Source organism: Epinephelus lanceolatus, chromosome 5 (assembly GCF_041903045.1).
Source record: "Epinephelus lanceolatus isolate andai-2023 chromosome 5, ASM4190304v1, whole genome shotgun sequence".
In the NCBI taxonomy this organism is placed as follows: domain Eukaryota; kingdom Metazoa; phylum Chordata; class Actinopteri; order Perciformes; family Serranidae; genus Epinephelus; species Epinephelus lanceolatus.
The window spans coordinates 19,169,598-19,191,692 of record NC_135738.1 but is presented as its reverse complement, the minus strand read 5'-3'; the positions used below and the strand labels follow the sequence as shown (position 1 = coordinate 19,191,692).

Here is a 22,095-nt window from a genome sequence, read left to right as displayed (position 1 = left end):
ACTATTTATTTAACCCGTTCATCATAATTTATCATTCTCTCTCTCTCTTTCTCTCTCTCTCTCATATATATACATATATATATATATATATATATATATATATATATATATATCTATATATACACACACATATATATATACACACACACATATATATATATATATATATATATATACATATACATATATACATATATATACATATATACATATACATATATATACAGTACAGGCCAAAAGTTTGGACACACCTTCTCATTCAATGCGTTTTCTTTATTTTCATAACTATTTACATTGTAGATTCTCACTGAAGGCATCAAAACTATGAATGAACACATGTGGAGTTATGTACTTAACAAAAAAAGGTGAAATAACTGAAAACATGTTTTATATTCTAGTTTCTTCAAAATAGCCACCCTTTGCTCTGATTACTGCTTTGCACACTCTTGGCATTCTCTCCATGAGCTTCAAGAGGTAGTCACCTGAAATGGTTTCCACTTCACAGGTGTGCCTTATCAGGGTTAATTAGTGGAATTTCTTGCTTTATCAATGGGGTTGGGACCATCAGTTGTGTTGTGCAGAAGTCAGGTTAATACACAGCCGACAGCCCTATTGGACAACTGTTAAAATTCATATTATGGCAAGAACCAATCAGCTAACTAAAGAAAAACGAGTGGCCATCATTACTTTAAGAAATGAAGGTCAGTCAGTCCGGAAAAAAGGAAAAACTTTAAATGTGTCCCCAAGTGGAGTCGCAAAAACCATCAAGCGCTACAACGAAACTGGCACACATGAGGACCGACCCAGGAAAGGAAGACCAAGAGTCACCTCTGCTTCTGAGGATAAGTTCATCCGAGTCACCAGCCTCAGAAATCGCAAGTTAACAGCAGCTCAGATCAGAGACCAGATGAATGCCACACAGAGTTCTAGCAGCAGACCCATCTCTAGAACAACTGTTAAGAGGAGACTGCGCGAATCAGGCCTTCATGGTCAAATAGCTGCTAGGAAACCACTGCTAAGGAGAGGCAACAAGCAGAAGAGATTTGTTTGGGCCAAGAAACACAAGGAATGGACATTAGACCAGTGGAAATCTGTGCTTTGGTCTGATGAGTCCAAATTTGAGATCTTTGGTTCCAACCGCCGTGTCTTTGTGAGACGCAGAAAAGGTGAACGGATGGATTCCACATGCCTGGTTCCCACTGTGAAGCATGGAGGAGGAGGTGTGATGGTGTGGGGGTGTTTTGCTGGTGACACTGTTGGGGATTTATTCAAAATTGAAGGCACACTGAACCAGCATGGCTACCACAGCATCCTGCAGCGACATGCCATCCCATCTGGTTTGCGTTTAGTTGGACGATCATTTATTTTTCAACAGGACAATGACCCCAAACACACCTCCAGGCTGTGTAAGGGCTATTTGACCAAGAAGGAGAGTGATGGAGTGCTGCGGCAGATGACCTGGCCTCCACAGTCACCGGACCTGAACCCAATCGAGATGGTTTGGGGTGAGCTGGACCGCAGAGTGAAGGCAAAGGGGCCAACGAGTGCTAAACACCTCTGGGAACTCCTTCAAGACTGTTGGAAAACCATTTCAGGTGACTACCTCTTGAAGCTCATGGAGAGAATGCCAAGAGTGTGCAAAGCAGTAATCAGAGCAAAGGGTGGCTATTTTGAAGAAACTAGAATATAAAACATGTTTTCAGTTATTTCACCTTTTTTTGTTAAGTACATAACTCCACATGTGTTCATTCATAGTTTTGATGCCTTCAGTGAGAATCTACAATGTAAATAGTCATGAAAATAAAGAAAACGCATTGAATGAGAAGGTGTGTCCAAACTTTTGGCCTGTACTGTATATATACATATATATATATATATATACACACACACACACACACACACACACACACACATATATATATATATATATATATATATATTTATACACACACACACACACACACACACACATACACACATAGTATTTTTAATGTATTTGATTTAGATATTAGTCTAGTTTTTTTTATCTTAATTGTTCTTACAGCATTTTTCCATGCTGGACAAATAGAGTTTGATTGATCAAGCAGTTTGTAGCGCAAGCTCTGTGTTATACATTTGTAAGTCTCAACCCCAACCTGAAACATCTCTGCTGACATCATCAGGAGCCCCAGAGGATATTACACAACTGTGTTACACAGGCTGAGTGGTACTTGATGAGTAAACTGATCTCCATATGTAAAACTTGCTCCCTTTTAAAATTCCTCTGCATTAAACCTCTGCACTGTAAACACACACAACCAACACTGCAGCAGACAGAGAGAAGAAGCGAGCACACATCACAGACAGTAAACAGGGGTCTATTTTATTTTGAACGAGTCTTTTAATTAATGCATTTCAAGTACTCCAAAAATTACATCTCTTTGCACAATACAATTTGAAATTTTTTTTTTTTAGTAAAAATGTTCAAAGTGAACAAAAATTTCCGATACTGTATAAAACACAGTGAACATTAAAATCAGACAGTAGTATTACTTTTTAATCTTGTGTTCTTTCGGCCTACATCACCTACAACATTTCAACTCAATTTGGACATTTTCAGTGCACGTTTATCTAAAAACTTTACCAAGACTACGAAATTAAAAAGAAAGTAAATTTACAGGCATTATTCTTCTGCTCTTCTACCCAAACCATGCCACAGGAGAACGAAGACAAAAATGAGAATGTAACATTAACTCCATCACCCTGAATTGTTTTTACCATTGATGATGGCGGAGAAAAAGCATAAGCATAAGCAAACTCCAGTTCAACTAGCACATATAAGAACATAAATAACTTAGAGGAGAGGAAAGTTTGTCACATATGAACATCTTTGAACAACTTACTCTGGAATTAGAATACAAAAAATGAAACGGATGTATCAAAATGTAATTTTTCATTTTTCAAATGAAATGCAAATTTTTCGAAGTACTGTACAAGTTTACATGTAAAGTCTCCAGGCGTAACAGGCGCGATCCAGCCTGGAGGACGAAATTTAAAAAGAGCTCCATTTTGTACAGACATGAGAAGTTATAGCAGCAGCCGACCCGCCTGCTTCATCTGCCATGTGAAATAAACTATGAGCTGTGAGACACGTTGTTTTCAAAGTCCCCTCCAGAGCACATGTGATTATATCGACCGTTAGTGTTGTACGATATTAGTTGTGATTAGTATTGCATGCGTTTGAAAATAATAATGACAGGAGAAAACAAAGTCAGAGCACAAAATGTCCTTCGCTGAACACATCATGCAAATTCCCAAGCTTTGTTTTCCGTGCCGAACCTTTCATCCACTCCCAAAATCTTATCTGTGGGTGAAACGCTTGCACGGTAAATAAATGGTGAGATTTTGCACAACACATCCTGACCACATTATCAAATCCTTTTGGTTAGTGTTATAATTTCCCAAAATGCCCCTCATGCCATGCTGGTGAGGGGAGGAAGAAAAACACCTGAGGTCAAACAATCCAACAGAAAAACATCTCCTTCGTTTCTTCCGTTCAAACTGGCTCTGAACACTTCCTGTATTTGTTATAAAACCTGTGCACAAAAAGATCAGCTGTATAAAGTTTTATGGCACGCTGATGTCAACCTGCCCGCACTCATGAGCTCTTAAGGGGATTTAGTCCGTGATGAGATCTGACCGGGAGGAAACTGCAGGTTAAGTTTCTTAAAAAAATAAAACAGCAGTTTGTCTCTTGTGAAAATGGTGAACACACTGAGGAAACGTGTGAATAGTGTGACAATACTGCTGCTCCTTCCACTTGTGTTAAGACTCACATTAATAGCTGTCAAAGGAAAATAGTGTTGCGTGACATACAAATATTACAGACCTTGGTCAATTAATAGTCACATTTAATAAATGTGTCTGCATGCCCACATTGAAAAGTTCTTAGATTCGCTATCTGAAGAATAATAGAATGATTTAATCTTACAATTTTTTTTTTTTTTTGTACATCCACACCGGAGTCGTTTTTAAATTTATTTCCACACTCATGTAAACTAACTTTGTAACATGATACACTCTCACTTCTAAACTAAGCCACAGCAGCCTTCACTTTCCCTCGTCTTCATATGTGAACAGGTAGAATCAGCTTCAGCTTCAGTTAGTGGTTATTCATTCTTCATTATCAAAAAAAAAAAAACAAATCGGCAAAGAGGATAAAAGGTGTACCAAACTAGGTGATCTTCCCTTTCTGTTCCCATGACTCTTTACCTCTTCGAGCTTGTTACACAACATGAGCAAAACATGACGTTAGCAAGACAATAAAAACAAAAAAAGATGAAAAAAAAGGGACCTTGAACAAAGAAGGCCTGAAAAGTGGGATATGGTGACCTTGTTCAAATCTAGCAATCTAACGAAAGTGAAAGAGATCCACCTGATTGGACGACTACGAAGAGAACCTGATGGCGCCAAATCCTCCACAGAAGCGTCCAAGGAACTCCTCACAACCATCATTCCTTCAATTATGTGTTAAAGAGTCCTGAGAGCACTAACCGAAAAAATAAAAGAAAAAAAGTGAAGAATTACACATTTACAGTAGAAGAAATAGTTTGTTTTCACTTATGATACACTAAATATGTACAGTCACATGCAGAAGACTGTCTGCACGAGAGACCGGAGCCTGTGTCTTTTGTCGTTTGACATGTGTAAATCACAAAAGTGCCGCAAATCCCCACTGAGTGTCTCTCATTCCTGGCTAGGATGGCGAAAGGAAAAAAAAAATTAAAAAAAAAATCACGGAACAATTCACCAGCAGCCACGGGCGTGTCACTCAAGAAGACGTTGCAATTAAACAAAAAAACACATCACAGAATGTACTAAAGCTACACATGATTCCTTAACTCCTTGGCACTCCTTTGAAAAGAAAAAAAAATGGTGGAAAAAGATGCTAGATCGCACTGCATTGGAAATGGCTGATGGTCGAGTCCACTCCACAAAGAGCCAATCGAGTTGCTAGATAGTGTTTTCTCTTTTTCACGTGTCTGTTTTGTCTGTAAATGGAGGATATGATGATGACTAACAACCATGTCAGGCTTTTCTTTGGATGGAGTGACGCTTTTGTTTCCCACTGTAGGCACAAGGAGGAGCCAAGGCATTGGGGGGAGGGGGGCGGGATGCAGGGTCTCAGCGTCTCATCTGGCCCATCTGATAGTTCTCTCTGGGCTGACGGTGGTGCCTCTGGGGCTGCGCCTGCCGCTGAGGCTGCCTCTGGGGTTGCCGCTGGCCGCCGTGCCCGCCGTGTCCGTGCTGGTGGGAGTGCGGGTGCTGGGACTGGTGCTGCACCTGGGAGTTAGCATGCTGCTGCGCTCGCCGCCTCTTCAAAGTGCCTATGTGGAGAAAGGCAGTTATTTGAGCTTGTTAAAAGACAGACTGTGGGGTTACTCCAAACAAAATTGCACCTCCTGACACTCTGCTACTGATGCCTACACCGCAATGACAGCAATCTCGTAAGTTCACCGCACGCCACACTGTGAGAGATGGATCTAATAAAATCTTTGTCGCAGTCTGTCAGTCTGTACGATATCAATTTGGAGGCATGCCAGATGATGTGATGTAAGAATGGGGAATTGAAGCACTACATTTAGGAAAATATAAAACAGTTTCAAGCACACACACATCACTAACTTGCGTCATCCCTCTGCACTGCTCTCTGATGGTGCTGCCACTTCGCTTAAAAAAAGCCTCAAAAGAACAGAGTGTGGATTCACTCAGAAAAAGAGGACAACATGAAATTTAATTCTGCAACATGGTTGCTCTGTAAACATGGAACATAGCAGCAGTTGCGTTGACTACATTTACACGCACACTAATATTCCACTATTACTCTGACTATGACAATATTCTCAATTTCCGTTTGGATTTTCCAGATTAGGCCTTATTCAAAATGGGGCATTTTCAGATTACATGTGGGATTCAGGTTTAAAGGTTTGCAGCACAGGACACAAAACTATAACATTACTATAAAAGTATCAAGTAGGCCTAAAGCCATTGTAGTTTGGAACAATGGAAAATCTTTGTGGGGGAGTTAAAAAGTCATTTTCCATGGCCTTTCAATGACTCAAGTGCTGGAAAATGATTAATATGTTTTTATTTATTCAGGCTATTAATCTTATTTATGTACACAGCATCACCAGAGAGGCCGAGGGAGGGAAGGAGACACTTTGTCTGCGTCATATACATCGTGTATATGAAACGTCTGTGTTGTCACTATTTTTTTTTTAAACACATTTGTCGCCTGCATCCAGGCGCTCTCTCCATGTTACACAATAGACTACAGCTACCAATAAGAACGACAACGCACTATGATCCACCTCACACACAAACTAGAAGCACAGCACTGAATTGCATGTGTGCTACTGCAGTAATTTCATTCATCTCATAGACTGATTTAGCATAGCTCGTGCAACATGTAGACCGATGTTGCACTATGGACTAATGAACAGACAGATTAAACAGAGGAGCAGCTCTGTGTCTCTCTTTGTGTTGCTGGAGAACTTATGAGTAAATGAGTGGGGCGGAGCTGTGCGGAGAGTGTGAGAGAGGAGAGATGCCCGCTGGCATGCCTTATATAACGCAGCTTGACCCTGTATCGATATAAATGTTGTTGTCTAGATAAATATCTTGCTTGAAAATATATAGATATATCGTACATAGCCATTACATCGCCCAGCCTTAGAATTACAAACAGAATATTTTGTGCATGTAAACACAGTCATTCATTGCATTTACATGGACCAGAATAAGCCTTGTAAACGGGTTATTCATGTCCATGTAATCGCACTCATTGTGGGGTTTTTGTCCTAAATATCCGACACTGTCAGAATTCTGACAGCCTTTTCTGGTTGCTGAAGCTCTACACAGTCCAGTAGACTTGTCTCACAGTGCGACCCAGGACCACTGCTTTTGTTTGACAACCAGAGATTTCAACAAGTTTCCTTCACACTTGTCATCACTCCTTTGTGACAGCCCAAGATTTCCACATGTTAACCAGTCAGGCAATAAAGAAGATGTTACAAAGCTCCCCAACTCTCAAGATTCAAGGTCTGCTCATTTCACAGCTTTCATACCAAACAATAAAATCTGAGCTGCAATAGGCATTTTCAGTAGAAGAAAATGAGCTATAGAAAAAAAAATATAGAAATACATCAATCATATGACACTGTTGGCATTCCTGTGTGTGTATGAAGTTAACACGGCACACAGTGAGGCGATAAAAGCCACTTCAACTTGATCACAATGCAGCCTTTCAGCCTGTGCAAACATGTCATTTCCAGTTTCTTTTATAGTATAATTTGGGTCATATTTTGAGGAGTAAGTTCAATGCAGAAGGTTGAAGCCTATTACAGCTCTTGGTTAAGTGTCACACTGTGACCATTGTAATCCTTCTAAAGACTAGGGCTGCCACTAATGATTATTTTCACTGTCGACTAATCTGTCGATTATTTCTTCGATTAGTCGACTAATCATTTCATTGAAAAATGTGTTAAAATGTTGAAAAATGTTGGTCTGTCTCGCCCAAACCCCAAAATTACGTCATCTAACATCTTGTTTCATACTCACGCCAAAGGGTTTTAGTTCACCATCATGGGAGAGTGTGTAAAGCTGCCAATATCTGAACATAAGAAGCTGCAGTAAGAGTATAAGAGTATTTTGGGCTACTTTTATAGTACTTTTCTATGAAAAATGACTCAAACCGATTAGTCGACTACTAAAATAGTCACCGATTATTTTAATAGTCAATTAGTCATCGATTAGTCGACTAATCGTGGCAGCCCTACTAAAGACTGCTTGTAATTTGAGCTTATTCTGCTGCAACGATTGTTTTTATAAACAATGTTGTCATATGCTTATTAAGGCAAAAAAACCCTCAACCCTACTGTCAATTCAGTATTTGGTGTGACACCTGGTTTTCATACCTATAATTGTGCCTAATGTGTTTATTTATTGAGGCATGTCACCATCAAATAAGTATCTTTAGTTTTTTTTCTCTTTTTAGACGATGCTTGTGATTTTACAACAGGCCGATCCCAAGTCCTGCTCCTTTAGTTACTGTTGCTAAGTCAGACGAGCTTGACAAAAAGAAACATGGTGATGCTGGTTCCACTTAGCCCGGTGCTGCAGTGTTTACTGGTTAGTTTCTGGGAGTCAGGCAATAAAGCTTCAAGAGGCCGACTGCAAGGACTACAGTATGAGATGGAAGGATCCATGTTGTTAACTATAATAATCAAGAAAAAACTAAATGAAGTGAGGCTTCTGGGGTCTCATACTATATATAAAACAATGCCTAGGATCCATACTAAAAATCTACGTATGGACAAAAGCCAAAAATGTTGTGCACCAAAAAAATAATTTGAGAAGTTCTGGTTGTTTATAAGCATGGGTCAAAGTTTCTCCCATCAAATCTGTGTTTATAGATCATAACTTTTGCGTGGGAAGTGGCGTACACTTATTTCAGGCCTCATTTTGTGCATATGCAATGTTTATAAATGAGACCCCTGGTCCTCAATGAAAAAGAGAAACTTAGAGACAGAGGATGACAAGACTGTGAGTCAATATTGCTCCTGTACTGCCGGTAAGTTTCCCCTTTCCCCCTCTGGGAATCACAAAAGTACTCGATGTCTGAATACAGACCCATGGTGCTGACCTAACGTTAGTCTATCTTTACTGTAAAAAGTCAGCATCTTGTTACTTCGGGACAGACCATAGCCTTAGAGAGATAATATAAACAAAGGGACTTAGAGTTGACACTCTGACTAATGATAAATTGTCTTATCTTTCAAAAATGCTAGAAACCAACCTATCTGTCCTTTTCCAAATCTCTGTAACTTTTTACTGAAAAATGATGCTGTTGAGCTGACATTAGGCTAGCTCCTCTCCATGTAGCTAGAGGTTAGCTAGTATTTTGCTAACATTAATTAAGATGTGACTATATACTAGGGCTGGGCGGTATGGCCTAAAATCAATATCACGGTATTATTTTGGGGGGATGCGGTGATGGTATGATATCGCGGTATCGTCTTCTCTCTTTTTTTTTTTTACACCTTAAATAAAACAATTTAAAAAGCCATACAAGTCTAGGATGGAAACTATTTATCGTCAGAAGTAAACAGTTGCTAATCCATCTATTGTTGTGTATAAAACGTTATACAGTATGTATAAACCTTAGAGGGAAGAGGGAGGGCTGGCGGCTCCCGGCCCCCTTCACCCGCGGGCCTGGGTTTGGTGCGGTTGGCCAGGCCACCTCCATCACGTAGCGAGGGAGGTGCGTGAGGCAGGCAGGCAGGCTGGCCGGCCGCTGGGCCCCATTCTGGGTACGACGGTAATCACAAAAGCAGTACTGCGGCTCATGTTTACTACGGTAATACCGCCCGGCCCTACTATATACAATGTAATGCGCCTGTGAAAACTCCGACAGTCCGCCAACCACACTCTTAAATCATCAAAATCATATTTTCTTGTCAACATAGACGAGCCTAGCACACAGCATCTCTAAATAAAACAGGTGATATCGTGATACCGTAAAACCACAATATTTTCTGAGACCGTTACTGTACAGTGAAAATCTCATCAGGGCATATACACAGTATCATAAACACTCTCAATAACAACAACCCTGCAAGTAAAAATGAACAACAGGTTTCAGTGCAGTGGAGTGGCAGGTGGTATAAACGTATACAAGTTACATTTTCTTTGGTGTGATTAACTTTGTAAATTCCTGAACTCACCCGGAAGTGGTTTCGGAGGGGGTAGTTTGGGGTTACTGCTTGGTGTATGCACACTGCAAATCTTAATGAAGCCAGCCATGAGCATGATGAGAGCAATACCCATCAATAGCACCGCCCACCAATGCGCCTGAAGAAGAAGAATGAAGCACAAATCAAAATCAAACACAGTAAATACAGAAACACCTCATAATAATCACAAATCATCTTATCAGAATCAAGAAGCTGATACGTACCACAATCCACTCTGCAATGTTTTCATAGAGCTCTGGATTGAAGATGGCCTTCTTCAGCCTGGCGAGCGGTCCATCTGCATCCACCAGACGGCACTTCATGAACACGTCGCAGTAGCCCTTGAAGTCATTGCATGGCGAGCCGGCTGGCAGCGTGGTCACTTTCTTATTGAAGAAGCGAGCCAAACGCTCTGATCCGGTGCTGCTGCACGTGTTGGGATTCACTGCAGAGATGAATCACAGACAGTCAACACAATCCAAATGGAAAGACACACAATCTCAAGCACATAAAATAAACACACAAATAAAAAAATAGGTATCAAGGTGGACTCAAAAAAGGTAAATGACTCACTCTTCTCCATGCAGCACACGTGGCAAAGCTCAGTCTCATCCTTGCCATCTTGGCTGGCACAGGTGCACGCCTCGAGCCCATACTTCTCACAGATGGAGCCGGAGCAGCCCTGCGGGGGAGGAGCATGAGGACAGGCGAGATCAGACGCTGACTGGTATGAAGATAAAGTTGCTATAACAACCGGTTCTTCCAGGTGTCTTTCAAGTCTTCAGCCACTTACCCCGTTGAGGCAGACTTGAGTCTCTCCATGGCAGGCGGTGAAGTTGGCCTTGGGCTCAGATGTGGGGCACTGGGCACTGACTCCGTTACACATGCCCTGGTGAGCGCACTCTGACTCCTCTCTGCACTTCTCATTACGACCCTTGTAGGAGCACTCAGCAGTACAACAAGGGCCCTGGCTGGGACTGGTGGGACAGAGAGGTTTTTTTAGTCAAATGATCAAAAATAAGCTGCAAGATCTTTCTTATGAAAAATTAAAACGGTCAGACAACCAGAAATAACATCAACATCTACCTGCAGACTTTATTGGGCTTTAATTTGCACTTCTTGTTGTCCGCTTGGTTGGCGTCATAGCAGCACTGGTCTCTGCACTGATCACTGTAGCCGCAGTCACACTCCTCTCCTGGCTCCACCAGGCCGTTACCACAGATGGGCTGACCAGACTCTGTTTGTGGAAAGAAAAATAAACATCATGTCTGGTCCCTGAAAACTGGGACATTTTTCATATTCTGACTTCTTGTACTGAGGGCTGACAGTGTATGAGAAATCAGACATCTACTATGAGAAGTGTCTCATTACAAAACCAAACTAAACAAATATTGTTCTAAAGAGAGTGAGATGCTGCAATAAACAGGGAAACAAAATCAAAGTCTTCAAATAGAAACAGACCCCGAGAGAGCCCGGTGCAACATTCAACTCAAACAAACACTCTTTGTCAGCTTGTTTGAGGAAAGGCAAAAACATAATGCAGTGCGGGTGTACTAAGACTGGTTTTGGAAGCCTTCAAATATATTTAATATTTTCTCAATCCTTTCAGCTGGAGCTAATGCATGAACAGCAAACATTAAAAATGTTTTTATGCTACCAATATGACAGTCCTATTACTACAGGGTTCCTACAGCTTGAGGCAACATAGATTTAAGACTTTAAGACTTTTTTTAATGCCACTTGGGATGAAATTTAAGACCAAATAAATGTCATTTTATACCCAAAACCGAGGGGTAAAAACATGAACTCAACAATTTGGGGCTTGGAAGAATAAGGGACAAATGTTTATTGTAACATAAAACATAACTTTATCCATCCAGGTGTGGCGAAGACGAGGATAGACCAGACCTGGGAAATGCCTGGTGTTTGTTGGTGGATTTTCTTAGTGAATTTGTATTTCTCACTCTTCTCACTCTCTCACTCCACTGCCTTGATTCCCATCATTAGTTTGAAAAACTTTTTGCAAAAATTACACTGAGCTTCTTATGCATTGCCTTGTAATGGTTTCAGTCATGCCGTGAAATTTTGGTAAAGTAGCCTGTGAATTTGCACCTTCCCATGTCGTAGGGTAAAGTGACAGCTAACTAGCAGAGAGTGGATCCTCAGCTCTGGGCATCCTGGCCAGAAACAAAATATGAGTGTTGTTGGTTCCTCTATCCTGATTTGTGTGACGCTAATGCGAGCCACTTATTTTGGAGATTTTACATTGCAGCCTCAGTAAAAAAAAAAGAATAAAATCCATCTTTCCATGTCTTAGCATTTTTAAGGCTTTTGAACAATTGATGTAAGACATTTTAATATCAATTAAGGCCTTATTTTAAGATGGATGATACATTTTAAGACTTTTTAAAGGATCTGCGGGAATCCTGCATTAGGTGTGACACTTAAAATAAATAAGATCACAAATCTCGGTAAAAATAAAACCGGACTAATGCCAAGACTGCTTGGCTAATATCAGCCAATATGTTAGTGCCTCTCTAGTTACCTGAATTAAATCACTAATCAGGACACTGGGGTTAAAATCTCCTACACTCATCAGTACAGAGTCAGCAGAATCAAATGGGTTAAAAAAAAAAGAGTAAAACATACCGACAAAACAGTTGCTCCTCTTCTTCTCCAGCACCTGGCTGATGTTGCGTACGCTACAGATGGAGAACTTATTATTGTTCAGCTTGTCTCCTGATGTAGCTCTCGCATACATGATATAATTGCCCTTCTCCTTCTTGTCTTGGCTCTTGGATTCTCCTGGGGTGCACTCAGATCCAGAGTCGTGCTAAGAATGAGAAGGGAGAAAAAAAATTGCAGGTTAGAAGAGGAAGAAGGGACAAAGTGTACCAGCCGCATAAATTCCTTCTCACCGTGCATAAATGTGGCACATCTAAGTAACTCACCGGGGAGCCAAAGTTGTGTCCTACTTCATGTGCAAAAGTGATATGGGAGACTTTTGGAGGTACGTGGGAGGCATAGTTCTGTACAGTGATTATACCAGTGTTGAGAGACTTCTTTTTTCCGTCTGAGTACAGCTTGCTTTTTTCACAGATGCCTCCGGAGCTCCCTGGAAAAGAGAAGCACAAGTTCGAACAAACCTTCTTCCAAACCGCAGCTATAAAACATGAAGGATTTCGCTCATTAAAGAGGGAGTATCTGATTAATGTCATGATGACATAATGCCTTATTTTAAAACACAGTGAGCGTGATTTATCAATATGTTTACACGACACGGTAAATCCAAATGCTTTGTCATCGCCAGCAAGGGACACATAACCTCCCACGGCAAATTACAGATTTCGACAGTGCAATATCTTCTGTTACAACTTCAGATAAAGAATGCAGCACAGGAAACATCTTAGTTACCATTTCAGCAGTTTGAGAGTGCAACCAATATACGTTTAGGGCCATAATGAAAGCCTTGGGGAATCATCACATCTGCATATTGTTGGAGTTGATATTTGAAGCTGCAGTTGGCTCTCATTACAGTCTGAATCTATCTGCATTTGCAGTCCCAAATACCACCAACACTTTTCCTTATTTTAGCTGCAATGTGCATTTCAGATAAGTCGCAATTAAGTTACAGTGTAAATCACGGATGCCTTCCCAGAACGATCTCATATTCAGTCAAAATTGGGTGCCCATTTTGATGATGTGCCTACAACACAGTGCAAAGTATCATATACATGAAAGGTCCAGTGTGAAAGATTTAGGGAGTTATACTGACAGAAATTGAATATGATAATAATAACTATGTTTTTATAAGTGTATAATCACCTAAAACAAATAATAATTGTGATTTTGTTACCTTAGAATGAGCCATTTACATCTACATACAGGGTGGGTTCTCTTTCCTGGAGTCTGACATGTTGTTTCTATGGTAGCCCAGAATGGACAAACCAAACGCTGGCTCCTGAGGCCAATTTTACATAGAGACCAAATGTGGAATTACAACCTCAGAGTCCGCCACGTGATGCCCTGGGGCCCAAAAAGACTTTTTTTCCCCATAGATTTACACTCGAGAGAGAGTCTGTAAATCAGTTGATTTTTTTCTAAGTGTCACACCCACTGCAAAATGACTCCAGTATGAGAATTTGATCCATTCAGTTCAACATCATTTTGAAAGTCTACAAGAGCCACACAATTAAGTCAGTTTATCTCAATTTAATATAGTAGAAGGATAAACCAGAAGTTATTCGCTCAGTCGCTGCAGGTCTCAAATGCACTTACTCTATGGGTCCCACAATGCTGAAGATCTGGGTAATTTCATATCATGTTTCACACACCAGATTCCTTTCATAGGAACTTTCATAGGAATGAACAGGGCCCGACCTCTGACGCTAGATAGTTCTCTTTATACACACTTGCCGATGCCACTAAATCCTACACACTAGACCTTTAAGATACATGTTATATAATGCATTAAAAATAGGACAGATTATTTGCAGTTCCTGATGTCTCTCAGTACCTGAAGGGGCTCCCACCCAGGCCAAACCCAACACGCCATCATCAAAGTCTCTGTCGGTGAACACATAAGCCAAGCAGTAGTCGTCGTGGTTCTGCTCTGAGTTCAGCTCCAGGAACTTCTCCACGCCGATGTTGGCAAAGCGGAACGGGTTGGACCTGTCCCTCTCGTCACTGGTGGTGTTTATCTACAACAAGAACAAGATGATGATGATGAGTTCAGAGGGAAGAAGAAGTGACCAAATCTAAACTCAACACAAGACTTAAAATCAGTACAAGACTTACCCTGATTCTTTTCACCATGAAGCTGATGTTGCGAATGCCCATGAAGTCTGTGCCCTGATAGATGGCATCGATGGCCTTAACATGACTGGAGATCTGAAAGAGTAGAACATGACAAGAAAAAACACTTCAGCAAGAGTACACTTTGCTGTACTGTGTTTTGTCCATGTCAGCCTGCCTGTGTTGCAGCGTGTTTCCACTCAGAAAAGTAGACTGTGTGAACATTATTTTTCCAGAGCTAATTATTATTATTCCTTTACACTCATATATACGATGTTACTGAAGGTTAAAGATGTGCCCCTCCACCAACATCACACACAAAAAACCTTCATCTGACTCTGTAAATCTAATTCTAACAACTTCACAGCATCATGTGTCGAGTGAGTGACAGGGACCGTGTGTTACCTGAGCAATGACAGCCTCTCTGGTCTTGTAATACTTGAAGAAGAGGTGGTCAGTCTGAATAAAAAGCTGGCAGGTGTTTTTCTCAACCTGTGCCATCCTCTTCCTCCTCAGCAGCATGGGATCATTAGAGCTCTCCTCAGTGTGGAGCTCCTGGTGTGGCGAGATGGAGAGTAGGACGTAGACAGTTAAATAAAACATATATATAGCATTTTCAACCAAACAGTGGCTAAATAAGTAATGTCTGGTATTTTTAGGCTGTGGTGTTTCAGATTGAGTATGTTCATGAGCTGCAACTCTGCTGCTGTGGAGCATGTACTTCATATGTCACATACAAGTATGGTGGGGGAATAAAGAAGAAATAATATGAGTAACTGCACACTAAATTTCCAATCAAATTTTAAAAATCTATATAAACTTAGATAACTTATTTGCTCCGTGTGGTATACACTAAACAAGAATATATGGTCATTTCCTGATGCCACCTTTGTTTGGATTATAGAGAGGCCTAATTTGACATAGGGGTTAAAATCTTTGGTGTTGTGCAGTGGACTGAATATTTTTCGTGCACGTGTTTAGAAGAGTCTTTGAGGTTTCTGGAAATAAATTCACACCAGCAGTAAGCGTAGTTAAATGGCCTACGGTTTTCTTTTTTAGAGATCACTGGACAGTGAGATTAACCTAGCTCTGCTCAATTCACGGCAGCCAAAAAGATCAGTGAGAGCTCCTTTTCGAATCAAAAGAAATACATTGTGAAACTTTATCTTGGAGGCTGGCTGGTCGAACTAAACCACGTGCTATACATTTACGTAATTTCACAATCTACCAAGTCATTACAATGCGTCAAACCTCAGATCCATTTCCTCTTTATGTAAACACACCCACAGCTAGATAGATGAAAGTGTATTTTAGAAGTATCCAAATATAACATTACTGCTATTATACTTGTAGTTAATTCCCTCTACGTATGAAAATGTTTGTTGAGAGAAAAAAAGGCTAACAGGTGTAAACCATAAATCCGCAGACAGCACACAATACAGAAAAACCAGCACAGTCACAGTTAACTAACGTGTGACTAGTTAACAATACGGTCAAGTACAGTATCCACGCTTGTTTAATACTGTGTGTTGTGTGTGGAGGAACGACACTTTTACAAATCTGTTATTGACAATTTCTCATCAAAATGACACCTTTATGGGCATTTTAGTTTTTTTAATTCTAACAAGAAACCACATATTACTGCATACACCCCAAATTTAGTCCAAAATAAGTTCAAAACTTTTACCAAAGAGCAACTTTTTTCCTGCTATTGTGGTGACCTACTAGTTATTTATTTAGACATCCATTAACTGGGCTGAGATAGCCTATTCTCACCAGTCAATATAACCTCAAAGGGCTCACACAGACTTAAAAAGACATCCACGGGTATCTCTGACCCAAACGAGGAGAGAAAAATGAAAATCTCCCTCCAAAACCAAACTACCTCAGTACCAGACACAGTGGAGGTTTGCTGTGGTGTGTGGTGAAGTTCACCTTGGGTGGCTCCTCCATGGCCGAGGCTTGGTACTTCTTCATCCTTTCAAACACTGAGCTATCAGCGCAGCCTCCCTCTGGGCCGTACTTGTGCGGGTAGTCTGAGTGAGAGAGGCAGACACAACACAGTTAGGATTATGGGAGACAATGTTAGCTACTTAACCCCCTGAGTCCCTCTATTTCTGGCCCTATTCATGATCAGCTAATGGATGTACTTACACGCCACTTGAGCCTAGCTTTGCTATGTGAGCTGTTACTTTCTCGTCGCTCTCATTAGCAATTCATCTCACATTCCTGTTTAATTTGCCCCTCAGCCACATACTATATGTACACAGATGATGTGAAATTAGGGGGTGCCAGTGTAGTCAAGTATGCTTGGTGCTCACTACCAGTACCAACATTGTAAAGACTGCTAAAATGAGCCAGTAGCCTGAGAGAAAGATCGTGTTACTCAGTTAATGAGCACCCCGGGTATCTGTGCTCCCTGGGGGGAGATCACACCAGTCTGCCTCCATCAGCTCAGCTGCCCTAACCTTGCACTTCCTCGATCACACATTTACATAAGCGTGCATCCAATTACACATTCACAATGATTACATTCTGGCGATGTATTTGTGTAGCTGAAGCTGCTGGGGACTCACGTATGTCGTCTTCATGATAGATGACAGAGTGGAAGGGCACGTCTTTGGCCCCCAGGTATCTCTCAGCGGGCTCCACGTAGTAGGTGCCGTGGTAGCTCTGAATGAAGCCCTCAAACTTACCATCCACAACGGAGCCATGGGTCAGTGTCCCTTTCTCACCTGAGAATCAAAATTACAGGGGCAAATGTGAGGATTCAAGCAAGATCAAGCAACACTGCAGCAATACATTCAAACAAGTGTAATAAAATGAGATGGACAACGTTACCATAGATTTCTCCAGTGTAGATATGAGAGGTATCAAATGGAATCTCTTCTCCTGAAAGGTCTACCTTAAAATCTTGGGAAAACAAGGTGGTATCCCTCTTCATTCGTAAATTAAAATGCCTGAAATCAAAGAAATTAAACTAGAGTCAACAGAAAAACAAATTATATCTGTATCACATCTGTATCTGTATTGCACAAAGTTTGTTTCTGAAACCGTCTGTCGATAGTATTCCTGTCACAGAGGGCGAGACTATGGATTTGGGAATGGATCTGGATTTTACCTCACTTTGGGAGGTGCGCAATATTCACTCGAGAAAAGGGAAAATGCAAATGAAAAGGTGAAAGGAAGGGCAATAGAGAGAAAACATTTAACTGTTTTCAGTTTCAGAAGGGGAGCTGCAGTCTTTATCTCGTAAGAGAGGGAACAGAAAATTAGGGCATCTTAAAACAATGCTGTTTTTTGTTGCTCAAACATATGGCAGGGAAACAAAGATGTTACAGTAAACCTTGGGTTTCATGTAACACCTACACAGTGCTCTTATTGTGTGCTCCTATTGTGTGTAAGTTACACAGCAGTCTAATGAAGAGCAAGATAACAGAGGTCTTTGTAAAATTTAGATCAGAAAATTGCACATAAATCTGGTCCTGCATGTGTACTGTACAGATCCTATTGAACCACGTTTTTTCTGTTACGACTTAATCTCAGGGGGGAAATGTAAGGCACATTTAAATATGTGAAGATGTTTATACACATAACCAGCATGCAGAGGGTGGATGAGGTGCTGCAAATTAAATGTAAGAATTTGAGTTGTGTCTCTAGCTTTGTCATGAAGTCAAAGGAAAAGAAGCTGACACATTCCTGCTTTTCAAAGGAACAGACATCTCCCTTCTGTGTGTTTGTTTGCACAGCTCTTATCGTTCTCTTCCCTATTAAGCAGCACCAGAGTTTGGGAACAGCAGGCCCTGCTACAGGCAGGACGATAAACAGCCTCTGCCAAGCTCCCAGCCAGATGGTCTTGACTTTGTCATGGAGAGTGTGGACACTTTCTATCAAACAACACCACCTCTTCAGAATGCTGGATGAAGAACCATGACAAGGGCTACATGTGTCCATCCATCCAACCATTTATCTTCTATACCTTGAGGGGTTCCCACCCAGGTATTAAGTGCACAGAAACACCTGATCCATCACAGGGCTAACTAACAGAATTATTAAGATGGAATTTCTCAATTATGGGATCAATAAACGTGTATCTTATCTTATCTTATCTTATCTTATCTTATCTTATCTTATCTTATCTTATCTTATTTAGAACAAATGCACATTACAGCTGCCACTAACATTTCCATTATTGATTAAATGCTTGGGCTATAAAATGTCAGAAAAAAGAAAAGTCTTCAAATAGCTTGTTTTGTCCAACCAACAATCTCAACTGAGGAGCTGTGTGGAATCTTTTCTAAGTGCTATACTGTAGGCAACTGGACTTGCTTGAGTTTCTTGAAGTTGTTTCACCTCTCATCTAAGAGGATTCTTCAGTACTGACTGACTGGTGGGGAGTCGCAGGCTTTAAACCCTGTGTGGGTGAGAACCCTTGCAGAGTTTCAGTTAGAACTGAAGAAGCCTCTTGGATGAGAGGTGAAATATCTTCAAAAAACTCAACCAAGTCCAGCTGCCTACAATATAGCACTGAGTATAACCATGACCTGGAGGACAGAGAATCTTCACCAACATGTTTGGGATTTTTGCTTTAAAAATGTCCTGAATAAGTACTTGATTATCAAAATAGTTTCTTGGTAATTTCCTGACCATCGATTAATCATTTGAGCTCTAATTGAGACCTCAGAAACTACACAAAGAGAACCAAGGCTGAAAGTTAAAAAATCCATCCTCACCAAACAGCCAATGTGTGCCCCTGACCATGTGTACAATTTCATAAAACACTAAGCATTAAACGCAAACAACTGTCAATCACACTGCACATCTCTGCTACAGCTGACCTCCACCTTTAATCATAAACAATGTAGGCATATGAGTTTTGCAAATAAGCAGGCAGACAGGTAAATAAAGATACAGATGAGGAGGCATAAAAATAGACAGAGAGCCAGACAGAATTTCCCTTCAGGTTAATATCTGATAAAGAAAAAAAGATGACAAACCTTCCATGGGCGTGAAAATCTAAATGAAGGAACTTGTCTTCATGAGAAAGCGCCCTCTTGGCCCTCTGATGTTTGCTGTGCACGAGCTCTGTGTCGTAGGACAGGCCTTCATAGTGACGGATGTACTTGTTCAGGGGATTTCTATAGTGTCCTGTGTGAAAAGAACAGAGGGACTCATGTTATCAGCAAGGACAGGGAAAATACAAGTCTTGTGAAACCTGATGAAATGCAGATCCTCATACAATCAAAATAAAGGACAAGAGAGCCATCCTAGGTGAATGGATACATATCTTTAGGTCATTCATTTATGGGTGTATATAGGTGTGCCTGAATGCTCACTACACAGAAATGAAATTAAAAGAAGATTAGAAAAAGGTATAAACATAAAAGACAAGTTGTAAACTACCAAATGTTGACGAAAAATACAAATATCCAAGTCCATAAGTTTGTAGCAGCCTTGGTATCACAGTGAGTCTGTCACATTGACTGTTTAGCAGATGGCAGAGAAACTGAAACACTACTTTTGTATGTTAGGCGACATATTTCAAGCGTTAGATAATCTAATTTGAGGTGTAAAGTGACATTAGAGTATAGCAGCTGTGTTTCAGAGTAAGTAACTGAGGCATGGTACACATTAAGATAATTTAGGTGGCCAAACATGGATGCTCAGGTGGATGCTTGACAGGCAGGATTAGAATGATGGACAGCAAACCAGTATGGTCTGTGTTGTTAAAATTCAGCTAAATATACTTAAATCAAATGGATGCCAGTTTTGGAGCTGTGCTTAACAACAGCCCCCAGCGTCACAGCATAATTATTTCGCCACCAGAAGAGTGGGTGGTGGGCTTGAAGGAAAAAGATTCCCACCCATTTCTCCAACTGCTTCACACTCAAAAGCAGTCTGACAAACTCCATTTCGAGAAAACACACAGTAATTTTGTTTAGGCTATTTGGGTCCTTCTGGAAGTTAACATGTTTTCTATGTATAGAGAGTAAACTGAGCACACTAGCGAGTCTGTAATGTCAGATGTTTGCCCTTTAACATATAAACCAACAGAGTATTTTCAGTAAATGGGGTATAATTAGTGCTGTCTTACAGGTAATTATGCCAGACTAGTGAGCCATAAATTATAGGATTCAGAGTAACTATGTAAAAAACATGGGTGAGTACACCAGGCTTCGGTTAGTTCTCTGTTCATGTGAAGTATGAAATATTCAAGTGCTAACATTAAATTTTTCATTGAGGTGACTATGAGAAGTGAAAGCGATGACTATCCAAAAATATCTTACAATCTTATTGTCTTATATCAACAAATAAGACAATAAGCACTGAGTTAACTTTTCTATTGTCACACCAAACGTCCTATATATTTAAAAGCCCATACAAAACAACATACGAGTCATTTAAATGCACGGTAAAGCACATTACATTAATTTTTTGAGGATTATTTTGGCACACAGGGTGGCTTGATGTGTGGAAAGTAAAGTTGTGACTGGTAGTTTTGACAGTTTGACAAGGGATCAAGCCTCAGTGCCAAAATAAATGTGGAGCATACAACTAACTGAGACTTACAGAGGTATATTTAAGTCATATGAAGCTAATTTTATTTAAATGGTACACAATGTAAAAGCACAATGATGGATATAGCAGGTACATGATGCCATAATGTAATGTTAGGTATATAAAAAGGCAACACAGCATTTTACAAAGGGGCAATTTCACTACCCAAAAAACAGACTGACAAATTATATTCAAAATACTGACTCCTGAGTTATGCAGCTAACACAGTGGGTGATATTTAAGCATAGCGACAATAGCAAAAGACACAGTGTTGACCAGAGACAACACAAAGACCAAAAATACACCAGCAAACCTTTAAACTTGTCCGTCAAATAAATTATAAACCCTGCCACGGTGCATGTGACACAATGACAGTGGTTAGATATGTTATTTTTGACAGAAACCGTAGCGTTAGCGGCTAAAGTGTTAGCTAGCACAAAGCTAACGGTCCGTTAACCCAGTCGGCATCTCCATCTTCTCATAACAATGGCTGTCGGCGCTATTCGCACGATAACAACAAAACCGACCCGAACCTGACAATAAAAACGGTGACAACATGCAGAAATAACCCATCAACACCGGCTCATTTCAATCCACAGCGCGAACCCAAGTCAGCTTTTACGCCGTTTATCATTTGTTAGCTTGAAGTAATACGGCAAAAAGGGTGCAGTCCGCTTCATAACAAGCAGGCCCTGCTGATCCCTTCTGTTAGCTAACGGGCTATCTGCCTTTCTGCCTCCCTCAGCTTCATGGATTCAACACAACTTGTAAGGTTTCCCTCTGAAGACGCCTCACTCACCTTGGGTGTAGTTTAGCAAGTACACGAAAAGGAAAACTTTAAGATGAAGCATGTCTGACAAATCCATTGTTAGAGCATTGATGCCGTTTTCACTTTATTGTCCTACTTAGATAGGCGCAGACGCCCTGTGTGTTTATTGCACCTTCCTCTCATCGCCCCCTCTCTCTCCTG

General features: G+C 40.6%; 1 protein-coding gene across 1 annotated transcript; it reads right to left on the bottom strand.

Annotated features, from left to right (window-relative positions):
- Positions 1-3,680: 3,680 nt before the first annotated feature.
- LOC117262371 (disintegrin and metalloproteinase domain-containing protein 10-like) lies at positions 3,681-22,090 on the bottom strand. The gene is made up of 16 exons (XM_033635292.2): positions 21,925-22,090; positions 19,565-19,715; positions 17,409-17,527; positions 17,144-17,302; positions 16,503-16,603; positions 14,973-15,122; positions 14,571-14,663; positions 14,290-14,473; positions 12,725-12,888; positions 12,423-12,606; positions 10,860-11,010; positions 10,567-10,750; positions 10,347-10,455; positions 9,998-10,218; positions 9,765-9,891; positions 3,681-5,366 (listed from the first exon to the last, which is right to left on the bottom strand). The coding sequence occupies exons 1-16, from the start codon at positions 21,989-21,991 to the stop codon at positions 5,164-5,166; spliced, it is 2,367 nt and encodes a 788-aa protein (XP_033491183.1). The 5' UTR covers positions 21,992-22,090; the 3' UTR covers positions 3,681-5,163.
- Positions 22,091-22,095: the final 5 nt, after the last annotated feature.

Bases quoted from the DNA above. Each gene is read 5' to 3' on its own strand.
- LOC117262371 (XM_033635292.2), bottom strand. From the start codon at position 21,991: ATGGATTTGTCAGACATGCTTCATCTTAAAGTTTTCCTTTTCGTGTAC. The intron at 14,664-14,972 runs GTAACACACGGT...CTACTCTTTCAG, and splicing joins GAGAGGCTGTCATTGCTCAG to ATCTCCAGTCATGTTAAGGC. The intron at 11,011-12,422 runs GTATGTTTTACT...TTCCACAAACAG, and splicing joins GAGGAGCAACTGTTTTGTCG to AGTCTGGTCAGCCCATCTGT.